Raw genomic sequence first — 17,130 nt, 5'->3', positions numbered from 1 at the left:
TACAAACTAGTTCAAACAGTGTTGTTACTGTTCACGAAAATTTAAAATTATTATTTATTAAAAATTGTCGTCAGTAACTGAAATAAAGCTTAAATAAATTAAAATATAAATATTAGATGGACAACCTTAAACTAAAAAAAAAACCTCAAATGAAAATTAGAAATGTTGTCTTGGCAACTAACTGAAATAAGTTTAAAGGGATAGTTCACCCAAAAATGAAGAAATGAGAAACTCATACAGGCTTGGTACAACATGAGGGTGAGTAAATGACGACAGAATTTTCATTTTTGGGTGAACTATCCCTTTAAGTTGAAGTACTAAAATGACAAAAGCACATAACAAAATTACTACATTTAAAATGAAAAGTGAAAATGTAAAAAAGCTCATTCAAAATATTAATAAAAACTAGAATAGCACATAAATAATGCTAAAATTTAGCTCAAAATTTGTTTTTTTGTATGCAGTACATTTCTTTATAACAATACACAATAATAACTTAAAGATTTACAAACTGGCTAAAGTGAAGGCTATATTGAAGCTATGGTGATGAGACAAGGGTGGACTTACATCTATGAGGTCAGACAGATCATGGATGTAGTATTTGAAGACGCAGTTGTTGGTGGCCTCCAGAGCAAGAAGGTACTCATTCCTGGCCTTGATGGCTTTCAGCTTGTTCTCAGTGTATTTTGCTTGCCGCTGAGAATAAAAGGTAAAAACAGGAGGATGAGACAACAACAGAAAGGGACAGATTAATTGTGATTGCAGGCTGTTAAGCTCCAAAACAAGCACCATAAAGTACCAAAATCATCATAAAACTAGTTAGAAATTTTGGCCACCAAAGCTTAAGTAATTTTTCACTGACAGTTGTATGTCAATACTTATAAACATCATTGGTTCGCTACTGTTGCGAAACCAAACATCACAAAGTCAAACCAGTATCATGAATATGGGGAAAACATCCATTTAAAAAAATTTGTGTAAAAAATAAAATCATATGCGGTTTGGAACAGCAAGATTGTAGGTAAATAATGACAGACCTCTTATTTTTGAGTGTACAAAACCTTTAAAGCTAAAATAAAACATAAGATCATGATGGATGGCACCTTGTTTAGCTTCTACTAGCTCTCCCTGAATATGGAAATGTTAGAGCAGCCACCACAAACTACACTACATTTCCATCTGTAAATGCTACTGGGATGACCACAGGCTCTCTACAGTGGGACACACATAGAGGAGCTGCTGTTGGTCTTGTGGAAACAGAGGTGGCCCAGGAACAACCCAGCGATGATCCCATCATTCATTCTGTAAGCTGGTGGTACTGGACAGAGATGGTAACCAGAGGACTCCAGAAGAACAAAGACATGGATTGACAACAATATCTGTCCCAGACATGCTAATGCTTGACCCCTGACCGCATGTCATCTCATTACATCATCAAATGACATTCTACAACACAGTGTATACAGTCATGGTGGAGCCATTTATTTTGATGAATTAAGCTGCCGTTTAGTGCTAAGGATTACCATATCGAATTGGAAATTTCTGGAATTTGCAGCCTGGAATCTCAGAAATACGAGATTACAAAATCACTACATCATCCTTCAAACCAATTAAGCCTGGTCTTACCCTAAAAATGTTTATTTTGTGATAATGATTGTGCGTTATACTGTGTGTTGCACTGCTACTTACAAAATAAATATGTAAATGGGCATGAAAACATCATTTCTGGTCACTGATTTAATTAATTTATTAAAATTATTTAATTTTATTATATTTCACTGACCTGAAAAGACCACTGTTGATCACATATTTTATCTGACTGCAGAATGCTGTGATTGATCATTCAAAATCATGTATTTCATAAGCATAGTATTATTAAGCCATGACAAGCATGGATTACATATCTGATGCGTGTTATACATTGGATAAACCACTGTCAACAGGTCATTAAAGCTGTCCAGGATCAGGTTTAGGACCCTCAACACCATCTGGCAGTGGTTTCAGCTCCTTTCAGCCCCTCTCTCTCAACTCCCACTCCATCACCTTTCCCATTTCTCTGAAATCCCCCTCCATCTGTTCATTCTTCTTCTGCCCACGTTCACCTTTCCTCCACATTCTCTGCTTAAACTGTCCAAGACACTCTGATATCTCCTTTCATTAACCCCTTCTCATTTGAATTCTCTGATCTCGCTGCTCACCTTCTCCTTCATCTTCTCAATCTTCTTGACGGAGCTGCGGCGCACATGTTTCTCCTCGATCTTGATGCTGGTGAGGGAGTCGGGTGAGCGCGGGGTCTGCCTGTCCTCGTGTCGGACGTTGCGGCTCATCTGCTTCTCTTCTTGCTTCTCTGCATCCTTCAGCTTGCTCTCGGCGTTGATGCTGTCCATGTTGTACATGTGATAGGTCTTCATCACCTGTGCAGCGAGGAAGACGAAATGTACATTAAATGTGCATAAAGTTGTAGCATAGACGCAGGGCAAATGCATCATGCTTAGTGATGTATCCCAGCCTACATTTCATGGTGGGGCCAATTTGGAGTTTGAGGTATGGGCTAATTCACATGTCGGTATGGGCCCATGGACAAATCCATTCAGGGCCCATACCTCAAGTTAATTTTGTTCCTACATTGAACATACCATGAAATGTAGGCTGGGATGTAGGTTTAAAAGTGATTAGTTGGATTTTGCCGATAAATATGATGGTAAAATAAGTATAAATATTTGTCAGACTGCTTTTGCATTTGTGTCGTGGTGGTTTGTTTAAATAAGGATCCTTACAGGTGGTTATGCTCATGAAGGCAGCTTAAAAGGATAGATTACAGACAAGAATCAGATTGAAATAGGAAGACATCTAAACTGATGACCTCTCAGCTTTAACAGCACAGCACATAGTTATTCACAACACAACCGACTCAAATAAATTGCTACGAGGAAAACACAGAGCATAGATTTATTAAAGTAGGTGGACTGCAAACCATGCAGCACTTTGAAGGGGTCATATACAAATACAAATAAATGACTATTTATTCATATTTTATTAAATAAAATAAAAAACATAACAAATTGAAGATAAAATTATATGACCCCTATAATGAACAGTTAACATGCAAGTCCAAAGTGAGACTGAAAGATTCTTGGCTCTATCATCTGTTGCAAGGATTGAAAGATGCCACCAAGCTTGATAGCTAGTATTCAGCAGATGCTAAATTTAGGAATGGGATTGAAGGGAGGATCTCATTCCAAACTTCTCCTTTGAGAGGAATGTCAAAGAGTGACGCCATTCTTGTGCTTGCAATCGAACACTCTGCCAAGACCGGAGAGATGATACCAAGCCATCACTCCTCCTTCTAAAAGAGAGAAAGTTAATGGACTCCATTTCCCTACATTTTCACTGGCTTTCATGAGGGTGTCAGTCTTCATGATGGGCATAATAAATTTAGTAAGCTCTTTGCAGTGTCATCATTAATAGGAAACACTTACAAGAGGAATTTGGCAAACATAGATGTGGGCGGGTCTCAATGGCTTGCTCTTGTAAAGTGCAAAAAAGCATCAGGCTCTTTTCCCATTCTTGAAGGAATAGTTCACCCAAAAATGTTCCACAGAGGAAAGAAAGTCATACGAGTTTGGAAAGACACGAGGGTGAGTAAATTATGACATAATTGAATTTTTGGGTGAACTACTGAACTAGCCACTGTTGAAAAAAAGTGAAGAAACCCATTTCATCATGTTTTTCACTATTTTCAGCCCTATAAGGTTCCTCTTAGGTCCAAAAGGCTGAGATAATCATCATCAGCTTTTCCATTCATTCCTCCCTTTCTTCATATAAAGCACAGATGTCACTAAAAATGGTGCCAGGTTTATTTTCATCATCCTTAACTCTTTAATTAAAGGATCTGCTGACTTTTTATGGAGTATTGAAATGGGTTACAGTCATTTCCCAGGAGACCATGTGTGGATTTGTATGGGGGGGAATCCAGTCGCCATTCAAAGTAAGCCAATATCACGGGTTCTCCTCCTACCACATTTGAGCTCAGAACACCCCACCCTAAAAACCCCAAACTACTCCTTCCTCCCCCACAAAAATAAGGAATACAGAAATATGTGCAAAGGGCATTTCTAATTTAATTTCTTCTCTCAGTAAAAATAAAACCCTGAAATCATTAGGATTATTTAGCTGTGCCGCTAATTAAAGACATCCATGTGTGGAACCCCCATGCAACACTGCACTTTGCATCAGAAAGCAGCCCTGATGCACTCGTCTATAACATTTCTTCAAAATCAACTGAATCTTCCCATGCACATCTGCTAATTTCAGCTCTGCCAGTGAACATGGGTCTCTTTGGTGGTACGGATACTGTAAACGCTAAGTCTATAAAACAGTAATTTACTGCCACAGAGGGTTAAAACAAAGGTTAACTGCCATGAAAGTTTTTTTTTTTTTTTTTGTGCTAGAATGTAAACACTTAAAGTTCATTATAAACTTTTTATTATTATATGATATAAATAATTAAGTGGTAACTAATTAAGACTAATTATACAAGTTTACTATTTGATGGTTGAGGAGTATAAAACATACAGCATAGCTAGTATATCATAAAATCTTCAAGGATTACAGTCAGTTAAGGCTGCTTTAGAGTCTCAGGTAGGCTGCAAGCAGTCAACCCACGTGCCAGCAGATTACTCATTGCTGGCTGACACACTATAATTACTATCATTCACTACTTGTTCATGTCCTTCTGTCTTACTAATGAATTACAGTGACTATCTGGAAAAACATTATTTTGTTCACATGCACACAAACATCCATTTCAAGGCATTAAAACATTAAGAGGCGATTCAATTGTTCCTTCTAGGCCCCTTCAAAAACTACAAATTGGACACAACAACCACACACAGGGGGTACACAGTGACTAAAAGCTATCAAAATGTTTTCAACAAGAAGAAAAAGTAACTATAGCCAACCCCTTGCCTCAAAAACACTGATTGGAATAAAACCACAAGAGACCAAAATAAGCACTCGACTGAAGCAGAGACTTAATGCCTCATAACTGCAGCAGGCTGATAGAAACAACCAGAGATATTGAGAGAGAGAGAGACAAGGAGGACATAATGTACCAACACTCCGTTTGAAGTTTGAGGTAGAAAGTGATGCAAACAGAAAATGGAACATGGTAATGCTACAGAAAGATGATCGCCTCAGACTGAAATTACGCTCAACTAAGCTCTGTTTGTATCTTACCGTGTACAACTCGTTGAGGACCTTCATCAAATCCTCCTGCAGCTGGAGGCCCACCTCTTTACTCTGTAAGAGAAGAAAAAAACCTTAGTAAAAGACAAATAGAGGGAGATAATGGTGCAGATCATGATTAACAGTAGTGCCCTGTTCTCTATTACAACTGGCTATCCTTCTTGGGCCTTGAGCCTCGAGGCTGTCACTGTTAGACGGACCGATGAGACGCCTATCTGCCCTCTCAGTAATGGAGGTCAGCACCAGCTTACCCCAAACACATATAGTTCAATACAGTCCTGCCCAACCCGTCAGATTATACAGGACCACTGCACACAGGGCCAGATTAATCTTATGGGCAAATGGGAACATCCAAAGCCTCTTTTTCTAGTTTGTATTTGTATTTTATTTATTTATAAGGACAGCGCACATTGATCAACATTACTGTAAATGTGCCAGTATTAGCCTACTGGCTAATTTTCAACTGCAGTCCTTCGGCAAGATGTTTAGAAACCTTTAAAATTATAAAATATACTGTAAACAAAAAGTACCTCAAGACAAGATAAAACAACAAATAAAACAGAACAATTCTCACAACATAAAACCACACGAAACATCCAGAAACATTAAAACATCAGTACAATTGCCTGGCAACAGGCAGAGAACTTGGGAGATATTAGCAGCAGGTTAAATAGTAATATTACAAATGAAATGTGCAATGCACTTTTTATTTAAAAATGTTCACATGTTTGACTTTTCAAAAGCCAGGCCTTAAGACTTCGTGTGAAGGTATAATAGTTGTTACCTATTCTTATTTCAATTGGTATGGTGTTCCATAATTGAGAAGCTCTTACAGAAAAACATGATTGGCTGAAGGAGCTAGACCTAAAAGGGATTACACAATCTCCTCTTAGAGCTGATCTTGTAGTTCTGTTGGTAACATTTGTCTGCTTAATAAAAGTACCAAGTGGTGGGGGAGCTTTACCATTTAAAATCTTAAACACCAGACAGATGTCACTGTATTTCATTAAATTTTCCCAACTAAGAATTTCATATTTTCCCAAAATATTACAGTGGTGGTAGGTTTTTGGTTTTCTATATAACACTTTGTGAGTCTGCTTGTACAAAGAAAGAATAGGCTTCGGTGTTGTAATTCTTGCTTGAGTCCAACTTGTCATACAATATGTTAAGTGGGGGATGATCATAGCATTCATATATAATTTTGCTTTTGTGGTTGTTAGGCAGTTTCTTATATACCTAAAGTTGGCCAAATTGTATTTAGTTACTTGCATTACTTTCTTCACTTAGGAACACTTAGGTTTTTTGAAGGACAGGGTGGAGTCAAGGATAATGCCTAGATATTTAACTTGAGAGACTACTTGGAGGACCTCTCCAGACACATATACTTCCGGATCATAGTCAGTTGTAGAGTGTGTTTTTGTAAAAAACATGCAAACAGTCTTCTTAACATTAAGAAACAGGTGTGAATCATTTAGCCATTTGTTTACATTAATCATTGCTGCACTGAGTTTAGAAGCTGCTTGTTCTTTGGTTCTTACATGGACATATATCACAGTATCATCTGCATACATTTGCACTTCACACCCTGTGCAGATCGACAGTCGATATCACGTTTTAATTGTAATTACATCATATTATGGATTTAAAATGGGTTGCAAACACCAATGTACATTGTCTTTAAAAGTTGTAATCATTTACTCATTTTTGTCCATACAATGAAAGTCAGTGGGGTCCAATGTCATGTCGAATCCCATTGACTTTTATTTTATGGATGAAACCATTCTTCAAAATATTATCTTTTGTATTCCACAGAAGAATTAAAGTCACATAGGTTTCGTAACAACATGAGTATGAGTAAATGATTCTTTTATTTTTGGGTGAACTATCCCTGTAAGTTAGAAGTGTCACTACTTACAGCTAAATGTTATACGGCTGTTAAGTGGCATTTAATTTCAGTTACATGTCAATCAATTTACATTAATCGTGAATTTGGTGAGACTTTCTCTCAGAGACTGTAGAATAAAGAGGCCTGGTAAACTCTGTGTGAGATGGAAATGGTGGTTTGCCGTTCTGGTGGTTGCTGTGTCTTATAAGAGGAAGTAAGGAAACGAAGGCACAGCATGACATGAAAATGAAGTGCTTGCAAGTTCAAGTCCAAACTTCAATCGCTGTGGGCTGATAACTCGAAAGCCGGCCAAGAAGATGTCTAGCATTTGAGGGCTTTTACTCAGTTACTCCTTCCCTTTTCCCTACATTGACAATTTTGTGGGATTTTCCTGTTTTTGAAGGTCTGAACGAGGGTTCATGGGTGTTTTTGGACAGATGTCAATCAGCCCTTGAGGATGAGAAGTGGTGGAAATGATGGAAGAGAAAGGAAATATGTGACTGAAAGGAGATGAAGTGTGTGCATAGTCATAAAAGACAGAAGGGGGAAGTAAAGGGTGAAAATGATTTGAGAAAGTATTCACAAACAGTCAATCTGTCATTTTTCACAAACAGTGATTGTGCAGTCACACAGCTCCTTCCTGTTGATGAACAGACTGGAGTTCATTTTAACCCTTTGAAAACTGAGATGGATGATGAGTAGGCTGTGGGGAGGCGTCCCGCAGGAGATCCCCTTTGGGTAGTCATTTATAATGAAGGTCTGATGTGTTGTATTTGGAGGCAGTGGACTGAGTAATGCGAATGCACAGGAACACCCAGATTCAGAGCAGTGAATGAAGTGACTGTCTGGAGATGCTCACCGCACCTCTCTAAGCATCTTTGAAGTCTATCAAACATAAAATAATGAATAATGATCATAATAAAAATAAAATATACAACCTCTCTAAGCATATTTGAAGTTTATCAAACATAAAATAATGAATAATGATCATAATTTTTTTATTTATTTATATATATATATATATATATATATATATATATATATATATATATATATATATATATATATATATATATATATATATATATATATATATTTTATATATAATTAGTCATATATACTATAATATATAATATAATATAATTTATGTAATATAATATTAACTTTATCTTATTATTGTGTTTTTATTATTACTATAACTATTTTATTCTTTTATTTTATTTGTGGTAAAAGATGCCATTTAAAAAAAAAAGAAGCACTTTATTGTATTAAGGTATAAAAAGAGCAAATGATAAATCTAGATTTTTTTTGCCATGTGATGGCCCATGAATAAAGCACATTTTGTTTAAAAGTTTGGGACAATATTTCATTGCCTTAGAACAAAAAAGTTCATCTATTCGTCGATGGGGATCGAAGACATCGGGAGAAAAAACGTTTTGCTAATCTTTTCTTAATATATTCACAAGTACACATAATTAGCAACCATAATCTCAATGGGCAAACACACACAGACATACAAGCGGGTATCCGATTTATTCATAAACTCCAAAACAACACTCAAGTCCACTCAAGCCGTTGATGGCTGGTGTAATAATTAGGTGTAATAACATAATTGGAAACAAACTCCAGTGAACAGACCTAAAAATAACTCCAAACAAACATTAAAATTCTTTATTTATGAGAATGTTGTCCCATTACATTTTCCTATCATGTGTAAGTGTTTAAACTGAAGGTGTGGGAGATAGTTCAGAAGCATATGGTCTCCCCAGTTGACGTCTATAAGCTCATTTGTTCTTACAGACCTGCTGGGGGAAACACATGCATTGGGATTGCTGGCTCCTGTCTGCCCTGTTGGCTGTCAGATGACTAGTCAAACATCCCGTGACACATGCCTATTCAGATCAGTTTAATAAGGAGCATTTGATGGATTTATTCAGTCTGCTCTTTCTATTAGGATTGTTGGGTCTAGGGCTAGGCTATACTCCTCTTCATTTTTCCTTACTCTCTCTTGCTCCGTTGCTCTCAGACACACATAACACTTCCCCTCTAAGCAGCATAACACCGCTGTGGTGAAATGGATCTTCAGGAGTGCGGTCGGACCAGGCAGAGCTGCCTTCCTCCATCTGCTCGGAGACACACTCCAAAGACAACACACAAAAAGAACCCAAAAAATGGGAGTAAACTATTGATTTTCCATGAAGAGCTCTATAAATCTATTGGGCAACAGGGGAGAGACTCTGGGACGGGAGGACATGGATTTATGAGCCTTAATGACAGGATGCACTTGTTAAATGAAAAAGATCACACATCTGTCCGTAAGCCTGGCAGGAGATTGGTTTTGGTTCTGCACAAATCTGTCACAGAAACATCAATTCGGGGTGTTTGTGAGGGGATTGGTTTACTGGCACTCGACATCAGTCACAAGTCAAACGATTGTTCCTATTAACAGCGCCTAGTCTACAGAAACGCCAATATTCCACAGTTCAGTGACTTTTCCTAATAAAGAAAAATAACTCAACTTTCATGCACAAAGACAATATATTCACAAAGTAAATGAGAACATATGAAATTAGGGGAAAAAAAATGATTGTCAGTAGATATGTTTTTAATAAATACATATATGCATGTGTATTTTTGTCATAGTTTCTTTAGCAGTGCAATTTGTAATGGCAACACTAGTGGCACTAAATGAGTTTCCAAAGAACTTTACCAAACACTTCCATGCACCAGTATTAAAATTCTAGCTGATACAGATAAGCCATTAATTATTTTCATGTTATGGTCGATAACAAATGGATGGTCAATATTAGAATTAATTATTTTCATGTTATGGTCGATAACCAATGGATGGTCAATATTAGAATTCTACACACATTGTCTAAAAAATTAATTAAAATTAAAACATTAAAAATTAAAGTCAAGTATTTTAAATGTTACAAGTGAATATGGATGGATGGATGGATTTTTAATGTCTAATATTACCATTATGGTACCGATATATTGTGGATCTCCATTATTTGCCACCACATATCACATTATATTATCAGAGCTAAAAGTAGTCAAACCAAATTGAGCTATGTTTCTGATCAGGCATTGAGGAAGAGGACAGGATTCATCCAAAACTTCACTGCCATACTTCTCTTTCTACACTTCTCAGAGTGTTTTCCTTTATTGTGTGTCTGCTCTTGTGGTTCAATAAAGTCGTAAACCTCCTCCGGACACGGCTCCCTTGACAGCATTTGCATTTAGAGTGCAGAATTTCTCCAGCATGTCACAGAGCTTTTAAGACAGGTGGGAAGTGTGCAGCACTAGGACGTAGGGTAAGTCCAATCGCACTTCAGCGATTCCCAGGAAGCCTCCAGAGAGAGGCCGGCTGGGAGCGTTCAATTAAAGACCTGTTATTCCTGCAGCATGGAGGGCCGGGTGAGCTAAACTACAGGAGAGAGAGAGAGATGAGATGAATTTTGATAGGGAGGCTCATCTCTCTCTCATGGGAACTGAGAGACAGCGGGGGAGAAAGAAGTGCTGATTGGGGTCTGAGAGACTCTTGCCGCAAGTTATATTGGGGGGAAAATTATTTTTAAAAAATGAATCAAGTCTTTTCTCCCTCTTGATTTGAAATTTTTAGAAAGGCTTAGAGCACAAATTTGTATTGAACCTTAAATCACACATAGTTGAGACCAAGAGGTCTTATCAAATGGACATCATTCAAAATTAGCTTCTCAACCCCTTCTGATAAAGTACCAAAATTCCCTGCTCAACTGATGGGCTGATAGGACATCTCTAAACTATGCTTGTTTTAAGGAGATTACCTGTGGAGGTTACCTCATCTTCTCACTAAACAAAGCTAGATTTGACCATAAACGACTCTGTGAAACGGATTCACCAGGACAACCAATGGAGACAGGAAATGTGTGGATCAGAAAGCATCTCTTTCACAGCTCTGGGTCTAGATAGTGAACATTCTTGCCTGTCTAACCAGTCTAGACAAGCCAAGAAGAATGAGACACCATGCTCTCTCACATCTATCAACTTCCCCTGACTGACAGGATACAGAATTTTAGCTTGAGATTTTAGACTATAATCATCTCGATATCCGTTTTAAGGAGCAGATCATCACATAAGAATCCACAGAAAATGGTTATGAACCATATGGTTCTAAAGCCCTAATATAAATATCAATAAATATAAAATACATTCATACAACTGTTTGATGAATAAAAATGTTGCATGTAATACAGCATCTGTTATCTCTTCTCGAAGCTAGCATTAAATGCTCATGCTAATTATACTATTGATCAGCATTACCAAACATGGACATTTTCCACTAGAAACAAGCATTGATGTATTATTTTAATTTAATACTGTGAAGCTGCTTTGATACAATCTGTATTGTGAAAAGCGCTATATAAATAAACTTGACTTGACTTGACTAATTATGCACCCATTAATCCCACTTAGTGCACTCTTTTTAAAGGAGTCTTTTTATTGATTGTACTGAAAGAGAAATAAAAAATGAAGCATCAAGCTCAGTGACCAATACAGTGGCTTTAATAGAGGAATCGACTGTTCTGTAAAGAAAAATGTCACCTTTTTGAAGAGGCGTCCTGAGTCCTCGCTGATCTGGGCGAAGCGTGGGATGATGTTGTTGAGGTATAGATCACTGAGAGTGGCGTGGTCTCGACTCTCTCTCTTCACCTGAGTCAAGAGAAGGTTCCAGCAGTTGACTGGAGACAAGACATTCTGCTCTTTCCTGCAAAGAAAAAAAAAACATATTTATTATCATTCATCACAGAGGAGAGAGAGCAGCAGGATCAGCTGAGACAAGCTGTTATTAAATAAATAAAAATACATTTGATAAGGTGATTTATTATGTAGTAGTTGCAAATATTTTCTCCGACAACAATTCAATTATGACACATAATCAAACGGCATCAAAGAAACCATAATTTAAACATAACCAAATGATTCAGGCAAATAAGATTCAAAATGTTTAATAAAATAACTAAATACTTAATTTTTTAAATAATCAAGGCATGTCTTCCACACATTTTAATATTAAAATGACGACTTCTGTAAACATTGAGTAATGATGATAATGAAAAGCTGAATCGGTTTTAAATCAAAAACTGAAATGGTTTGATGCATCGTAAAAAAAAAAAAAGAATAAAAAAAAAGGAAAATAATCAAACTTAGAAACAAAAGTTTTGCTCCAATTGTTTAAATGAGAGACACTATTAAAATATCTATTGAAACAGCAGGAAACTGGAAACTTAATTGCCAAAAAATAAAAATCATATATACTGCTCATTTGCATAAAGTTGCACTTGGGTCATTCAAACTGCCAAATGATTTTGAAAATGAATAACTACAGGTCACTTTGTTGCTGGTCACAGCCCTTGAGACTTACACATCATCATTACAGATATATCTGGTCAAAAACCCCTGTGAACGTTCTCTAATCAGGAATGTGCCCTTGATGTTAAAGGTTACTCTAACACATGCAGTCCTGCTATGGTTAAGAAGGGTACATATGCGTATAGATCTGTCCTGATAAACCTGTTTGCCATCTGTGTGGAGGTAGCTCGTGGACTAATACACCAAAGGATGTCATGTCAAAGAGGAATTCTGCTAAGCCCTGCGTTACTCCAGGCATATGCTGGAGGGATGGACCCAGCGCTCTGTTCATGCCAGAGGAGACAGCTGATGCTGATTGTCCCGTAGAAGCCCATGAGGTGGGGCCCGTTCCCTGCTGCCAAAATGCCTCTGAATGGGTGGGGCAAAACCTGCAGTTTCTTCAGACCAGACAGTATGAAGAGAGAGATGAAACGAGAAAGACTGCATCTAAAGAGCTCGCAGAAAGCATCCGGATGGCTGTTAATGTTTTACAGACTGTCTGTTTACAAAGGAACAGCTAACACATGACCTTGGTCCTGCTGTTAACTCGAGCGCTGAGCATCTGTGACAACTAAAACGATCTAACCCCCATTCATCTGCAACTTTGTCCATCAGCATTATGCAACCGTGCAGATTTAAGGGCTAAACAACTTGTGACCTGCAAGGGCAAAAGTGTCGAGGCATTTTAGAAACACTGCATTTATAAAAACACTTCCTCGGGGTGGATTAAACAGATACTGTATAATGACACTATACTACCGTTTAAAAGTTTGAGCTCAGATTTCTTTGCTTTTTTAAAAGAAATTAAGACTTTTATTCAGCAAGGACACATTTTTAATGTTAGAAAAGATTCCTATTTTAAATAAATGCTATTCTTTTGGAATTTCTATTCATCAAAGAAACTTTGACAATAATGTTATCACAACTATTTTCATAATTGTTAATATTACGAAGTGTTCCTTGTGCACCAAATCAGAATCTTAAAATGATACTGAAGACTGGAGTAACGGCTGTTGAAAATCCAGCTTTGCTATTACAGTTTCTATATATTAAATTACAATTTAAAATAGAACAAATTAATTATAAATATATAAAAGTTGTTTTAAATTATAATAATATTCCACAATATTAGTGTATTTCTGTATTTTTGGATAATACAATACAGTCTTAGGATATGCATTCTAATAAACACAGTCTTGGTGAGCATTAGACCTCAAAAACATTACAAAATCTAACCGACCCCAAACTAACAACATGTTATTTCCAAAAGTTCAAGTCCAAAATCATGGTAATACCAAGCTTTCCAGAAAAAGAAAAAGAAATCCACTTTTGTGCACAATATGCTCAAATGCAAAAATCATATTACATACAGTACACAGCTAAGCATCATCTGAACATGTTTAACAAAATAAAAATTCATGTTCATGTCATTAACACCTACATATTCTGGGCTGAAACCAGGCACTACTGATGTCCTGAATTGGTCTGAGTCTGGGTAATAAACCTCAAGTGATGTATATGTACAGATGTATTAACACTTGTCTGACACAGTCCTCCTTGTTGAAGAACACGTTGGACTAATCATATCACTCGACGGGGAGCCTGTCTCTCTGTACAGGACATTCCCTCTGGTTTGCCTGCCGACAAGACTTCAGCCAGACACTCCTCCCACTTAGTTCAAAGAAAAGGGAAATCAGCCAGCATTCAGAACTCAGCAGGGGGTTCTGCAGGGGTACATCACAGCCTGTTCTCCAGCTCAACATCCATCAGTGTTGTGGAAAGGACTGGACACATCTCATCTCATTTCATCCATGCCTATGCAAATTGTTTGATGATGGGTTTAGAAAAAATGGTTGTCATCAGACTGCCAATGTATTTCTACAGGAGAGCTTTACATTTCAGCTTAACATTAGCTCTGTTCAAAGTTTGTTATAAATATATAGGTCTAATTACATTTTGTCATTCATCAGAAAAAAAATACATAATATATACTGAATTTATACTGAATATAAAAAATATAATATTTTCAATAAAACCTTGTAATAGTGTGTGTTTTTACTGCAAGTATCAGCTAAATTATGATCATTCATTACTCTTATTCAACATTTTCTACTTTTAAAGTGGGCGTCACAAAAACAAATGCAAACCGCTGCATAAGTCATTAGCTTAGCAACATGCTAACTTTATTGAAATACCACTGTGACCATTAATGAAGATTCTGCCCAAAATTCAGTCACTTAAAAGTTTTTTATTTTGTTGAGATGGTGCTGTAGAAGAAGGTAGCTGACTGCAAAGGGAGCAGATAGCAGTGTAGCTTTAGCTTTAGAACAGACCTACTTATTAATAAAAAGCAGTACATGGGTAACAATTTAACTAAACAATTCTAGCTCAAAACATTTAGGTGTGCACAGTGTACACCACTCTCACCATTTACTTTTCTTTTCACAAACTTTCCCAGACACCCTTTTCCCCCATCCAAACAACAGCGGTTAAGGACTGTAGCAGAAATAATTGCATTTGGATGTTTGGAGGCTACGGCTGAGGTAAAGAGTGGAATGAGATCTTGATGTTGCTCTGCCAAAAATCGCACAACATGTAGGTATAAAGCAACACTTGGGAAACGGACGAATGAAACTGGTTCGAGCATGCAGCAAAATGTGAAGCAAAAATTAAGGTCTTGCACAATAAGGGTTCAAAGAAGGTAAGTCCCTGATGGTAAACCACTGAGATGTGTGCCAAAATGTGGTGTGAACACCTCCAGTAATTGACACACGATGAACATGAGAACACAAGAATGTACAAGCAAAACAAATCCTTAAATCTCTGTAGTTCTGAAATGTGTAAAAATGAAGAATACAGAACTGAAACCAACAATCAGATGATTGTTCAATGACTGAAACCATTGACAGCCCTGAGAAACATCTTAAAATCTCCTAAACACACTAATTTACTTTTTCATATGCAAAGAAGCAAAACACATGCTTAACCACATAAGATGGAGTCCTAGGAGAAACACAATTCCTCTTGAGAAATGTACAAAAGGGATGTTGATGAGATTAGCATGGCCCCTTGGCTGATGGAAAGGGTTCTTAAATGGGCATTCAGACAAGGGAGCTCCGGGTCATTTCTGGAAGGCCATGAAAAAGCTGAGGTCACATGAGCGGAGGAATTGCCCAATTAACAGCAAGGTCATCGCAAACAGAGCCGGTCTTTCACCAAAGGAACACTTCGCAAAGCCATGAAGGACTAATTCCTAGGTGACATACACGAGGGACGTGAAATGGCAGCATGTAAAGAATTTTAAGTGATGAAGATTATGAAGGAATTCTTGACATTTGGGAGTGATGGGAATTGACTGATGATATCAGTACACAAAACAGTCCTGAATGTACGCATGGACTATTAAAGGTAGGGTATGGGATTTGCAAAACGGCCGGCAGATTTTGAAAATACACAACTCAAATGGTCCTACCTTCTTTCCTCCAACGCTGGCCCTGACTCCACCCATTACTCTCTCTCTGTCTCTCGCGGTCACGCACGCGAGGGGGATGGGGGGAGGGGGGGATGGTACGACCGTTTGATTGACGAACTTACTGTCCAATGATTCTAGGTGGTCTTGGAAATGATTAGCTGGAGTTTTTCGAGTCCTGCCCGTTCCACAGATGATTAAATTGCTTAATTTTCATTTCAGTGCTTCTAACTCAGTGGCTGTAAGTGGGTTAGGAATAGGATTTCAAGTGATTTTGAAAAAATGGACAAAAAAGAGAATCACATACCCCACCTTTAAAGACAATAATTGAAGGAAAAACATCTAAATAAATACAATAATACTACTAATAATTTTATATACACCGTTTTATATACTGTTCAAAAGTTTGATACTGTCAGTAAGATTTTTTTAAAGAAATCAATACTTTTATGTAGCAATGATGCATTAAATTGATCAAAAGTGATAGTAAAGACACTTAGGTTATAAAATAATACAAAGGTTATTTCTAATTAATGTTCTTTTGAACTTTCTATTCATCAAAGAATCCTGAAAAACAGTTATTTTAAATTGGAATATTTCAGAATGTTAGTGTTTTACCGTATTTTTTTATCTACTGTAAACTTTGAAGAGTGTCTGATTCATTCACTCAGTCTTGTTTGGAAGGTACATGAGAAGGTGTTGAAGGGAATTCTTCACTCGGGTGAGAAGTGTTTTACAAGGCCTTGGCTTCTGTCAAGACATGACATTGGGAAGACATCAGTCAAGCTAGTCAGAATGGAGAGGAAATGAAACTTGCCCTGCGTGCTTTCTCTTACCGTCACATTTATAAAGTTCAGGCAAACACACCAGACCAGACAGACTCACTTCCTCTAGTCAAACGAATCACGAGCTTCTCACAAATGGGCTGTGATGTATCGTGACAATGGCTACTGCAGAACAGGCAACATTATGACACTTGTATATGGAAGTCTAATGTGGGCAAAATTCATTGGCAACCGCAATAACGAGTGTACAACTGATTCTCATTCCAAGCCCAATGAGTGGACTATATTAGTGGAGTAATGTGAGGAATAGCGAATAAGGATTTAGGGGTGATTTCGGATAAATTCCT

General features: G+C 37.2%; 1 protein-coding gene across 3 annotated transcripts in view; it reads right to left on the bottom strand.

The window, feature by feature from the left end:
• The window catches only part of srgap2 (SLIT-ROBO Rho GTPase activating protein 2), a 99,137-nt gene that overhangs the window by 27,112 nt on the left and 54,895 nt on the right, over positions 1–17,130 (bottom strand). For all 3 annotated transcript variants that reach the window (XM_084101558.1, XM_084101560.1, XM_084101559.1), the window contains 4 exons: positions 11,723–11,885; positions 5,239–5,301; positions 2,199–2,414; positions 568–696 (listed from right to left, as the gene is read on the bottom strand). In XM_084101558.1, the coding sequence (XP_083957684.1) occupies positions 568–696; positions 2,199–2,414; positions 5,239–5,301; positions 11,723–11,885 (571 nt within the window). The remainder of the gene's footprint in view (positions 1–567; positions 697–2,198; positions 2,415–5,238; positions 5,302–11,722; positions 11,886–17,130) is intronic.

This window comes from Abramis brama (assembly GCF_963993115.1).
Source record: "Abramis brama genome assembly, chromosome: 23".
Classification (NCBI taxonomy): domain Eukaryota; kingdom Metazoa; phylum Chordata; class Actinopteri; order Cypriniformes; family Leuciscidae; genus Abramis; species Abramis brama.
Note: the sequence above shows the minus strand (reverse complement) of the source record. Positions and strands in the feature narration are given on the sequence as shown.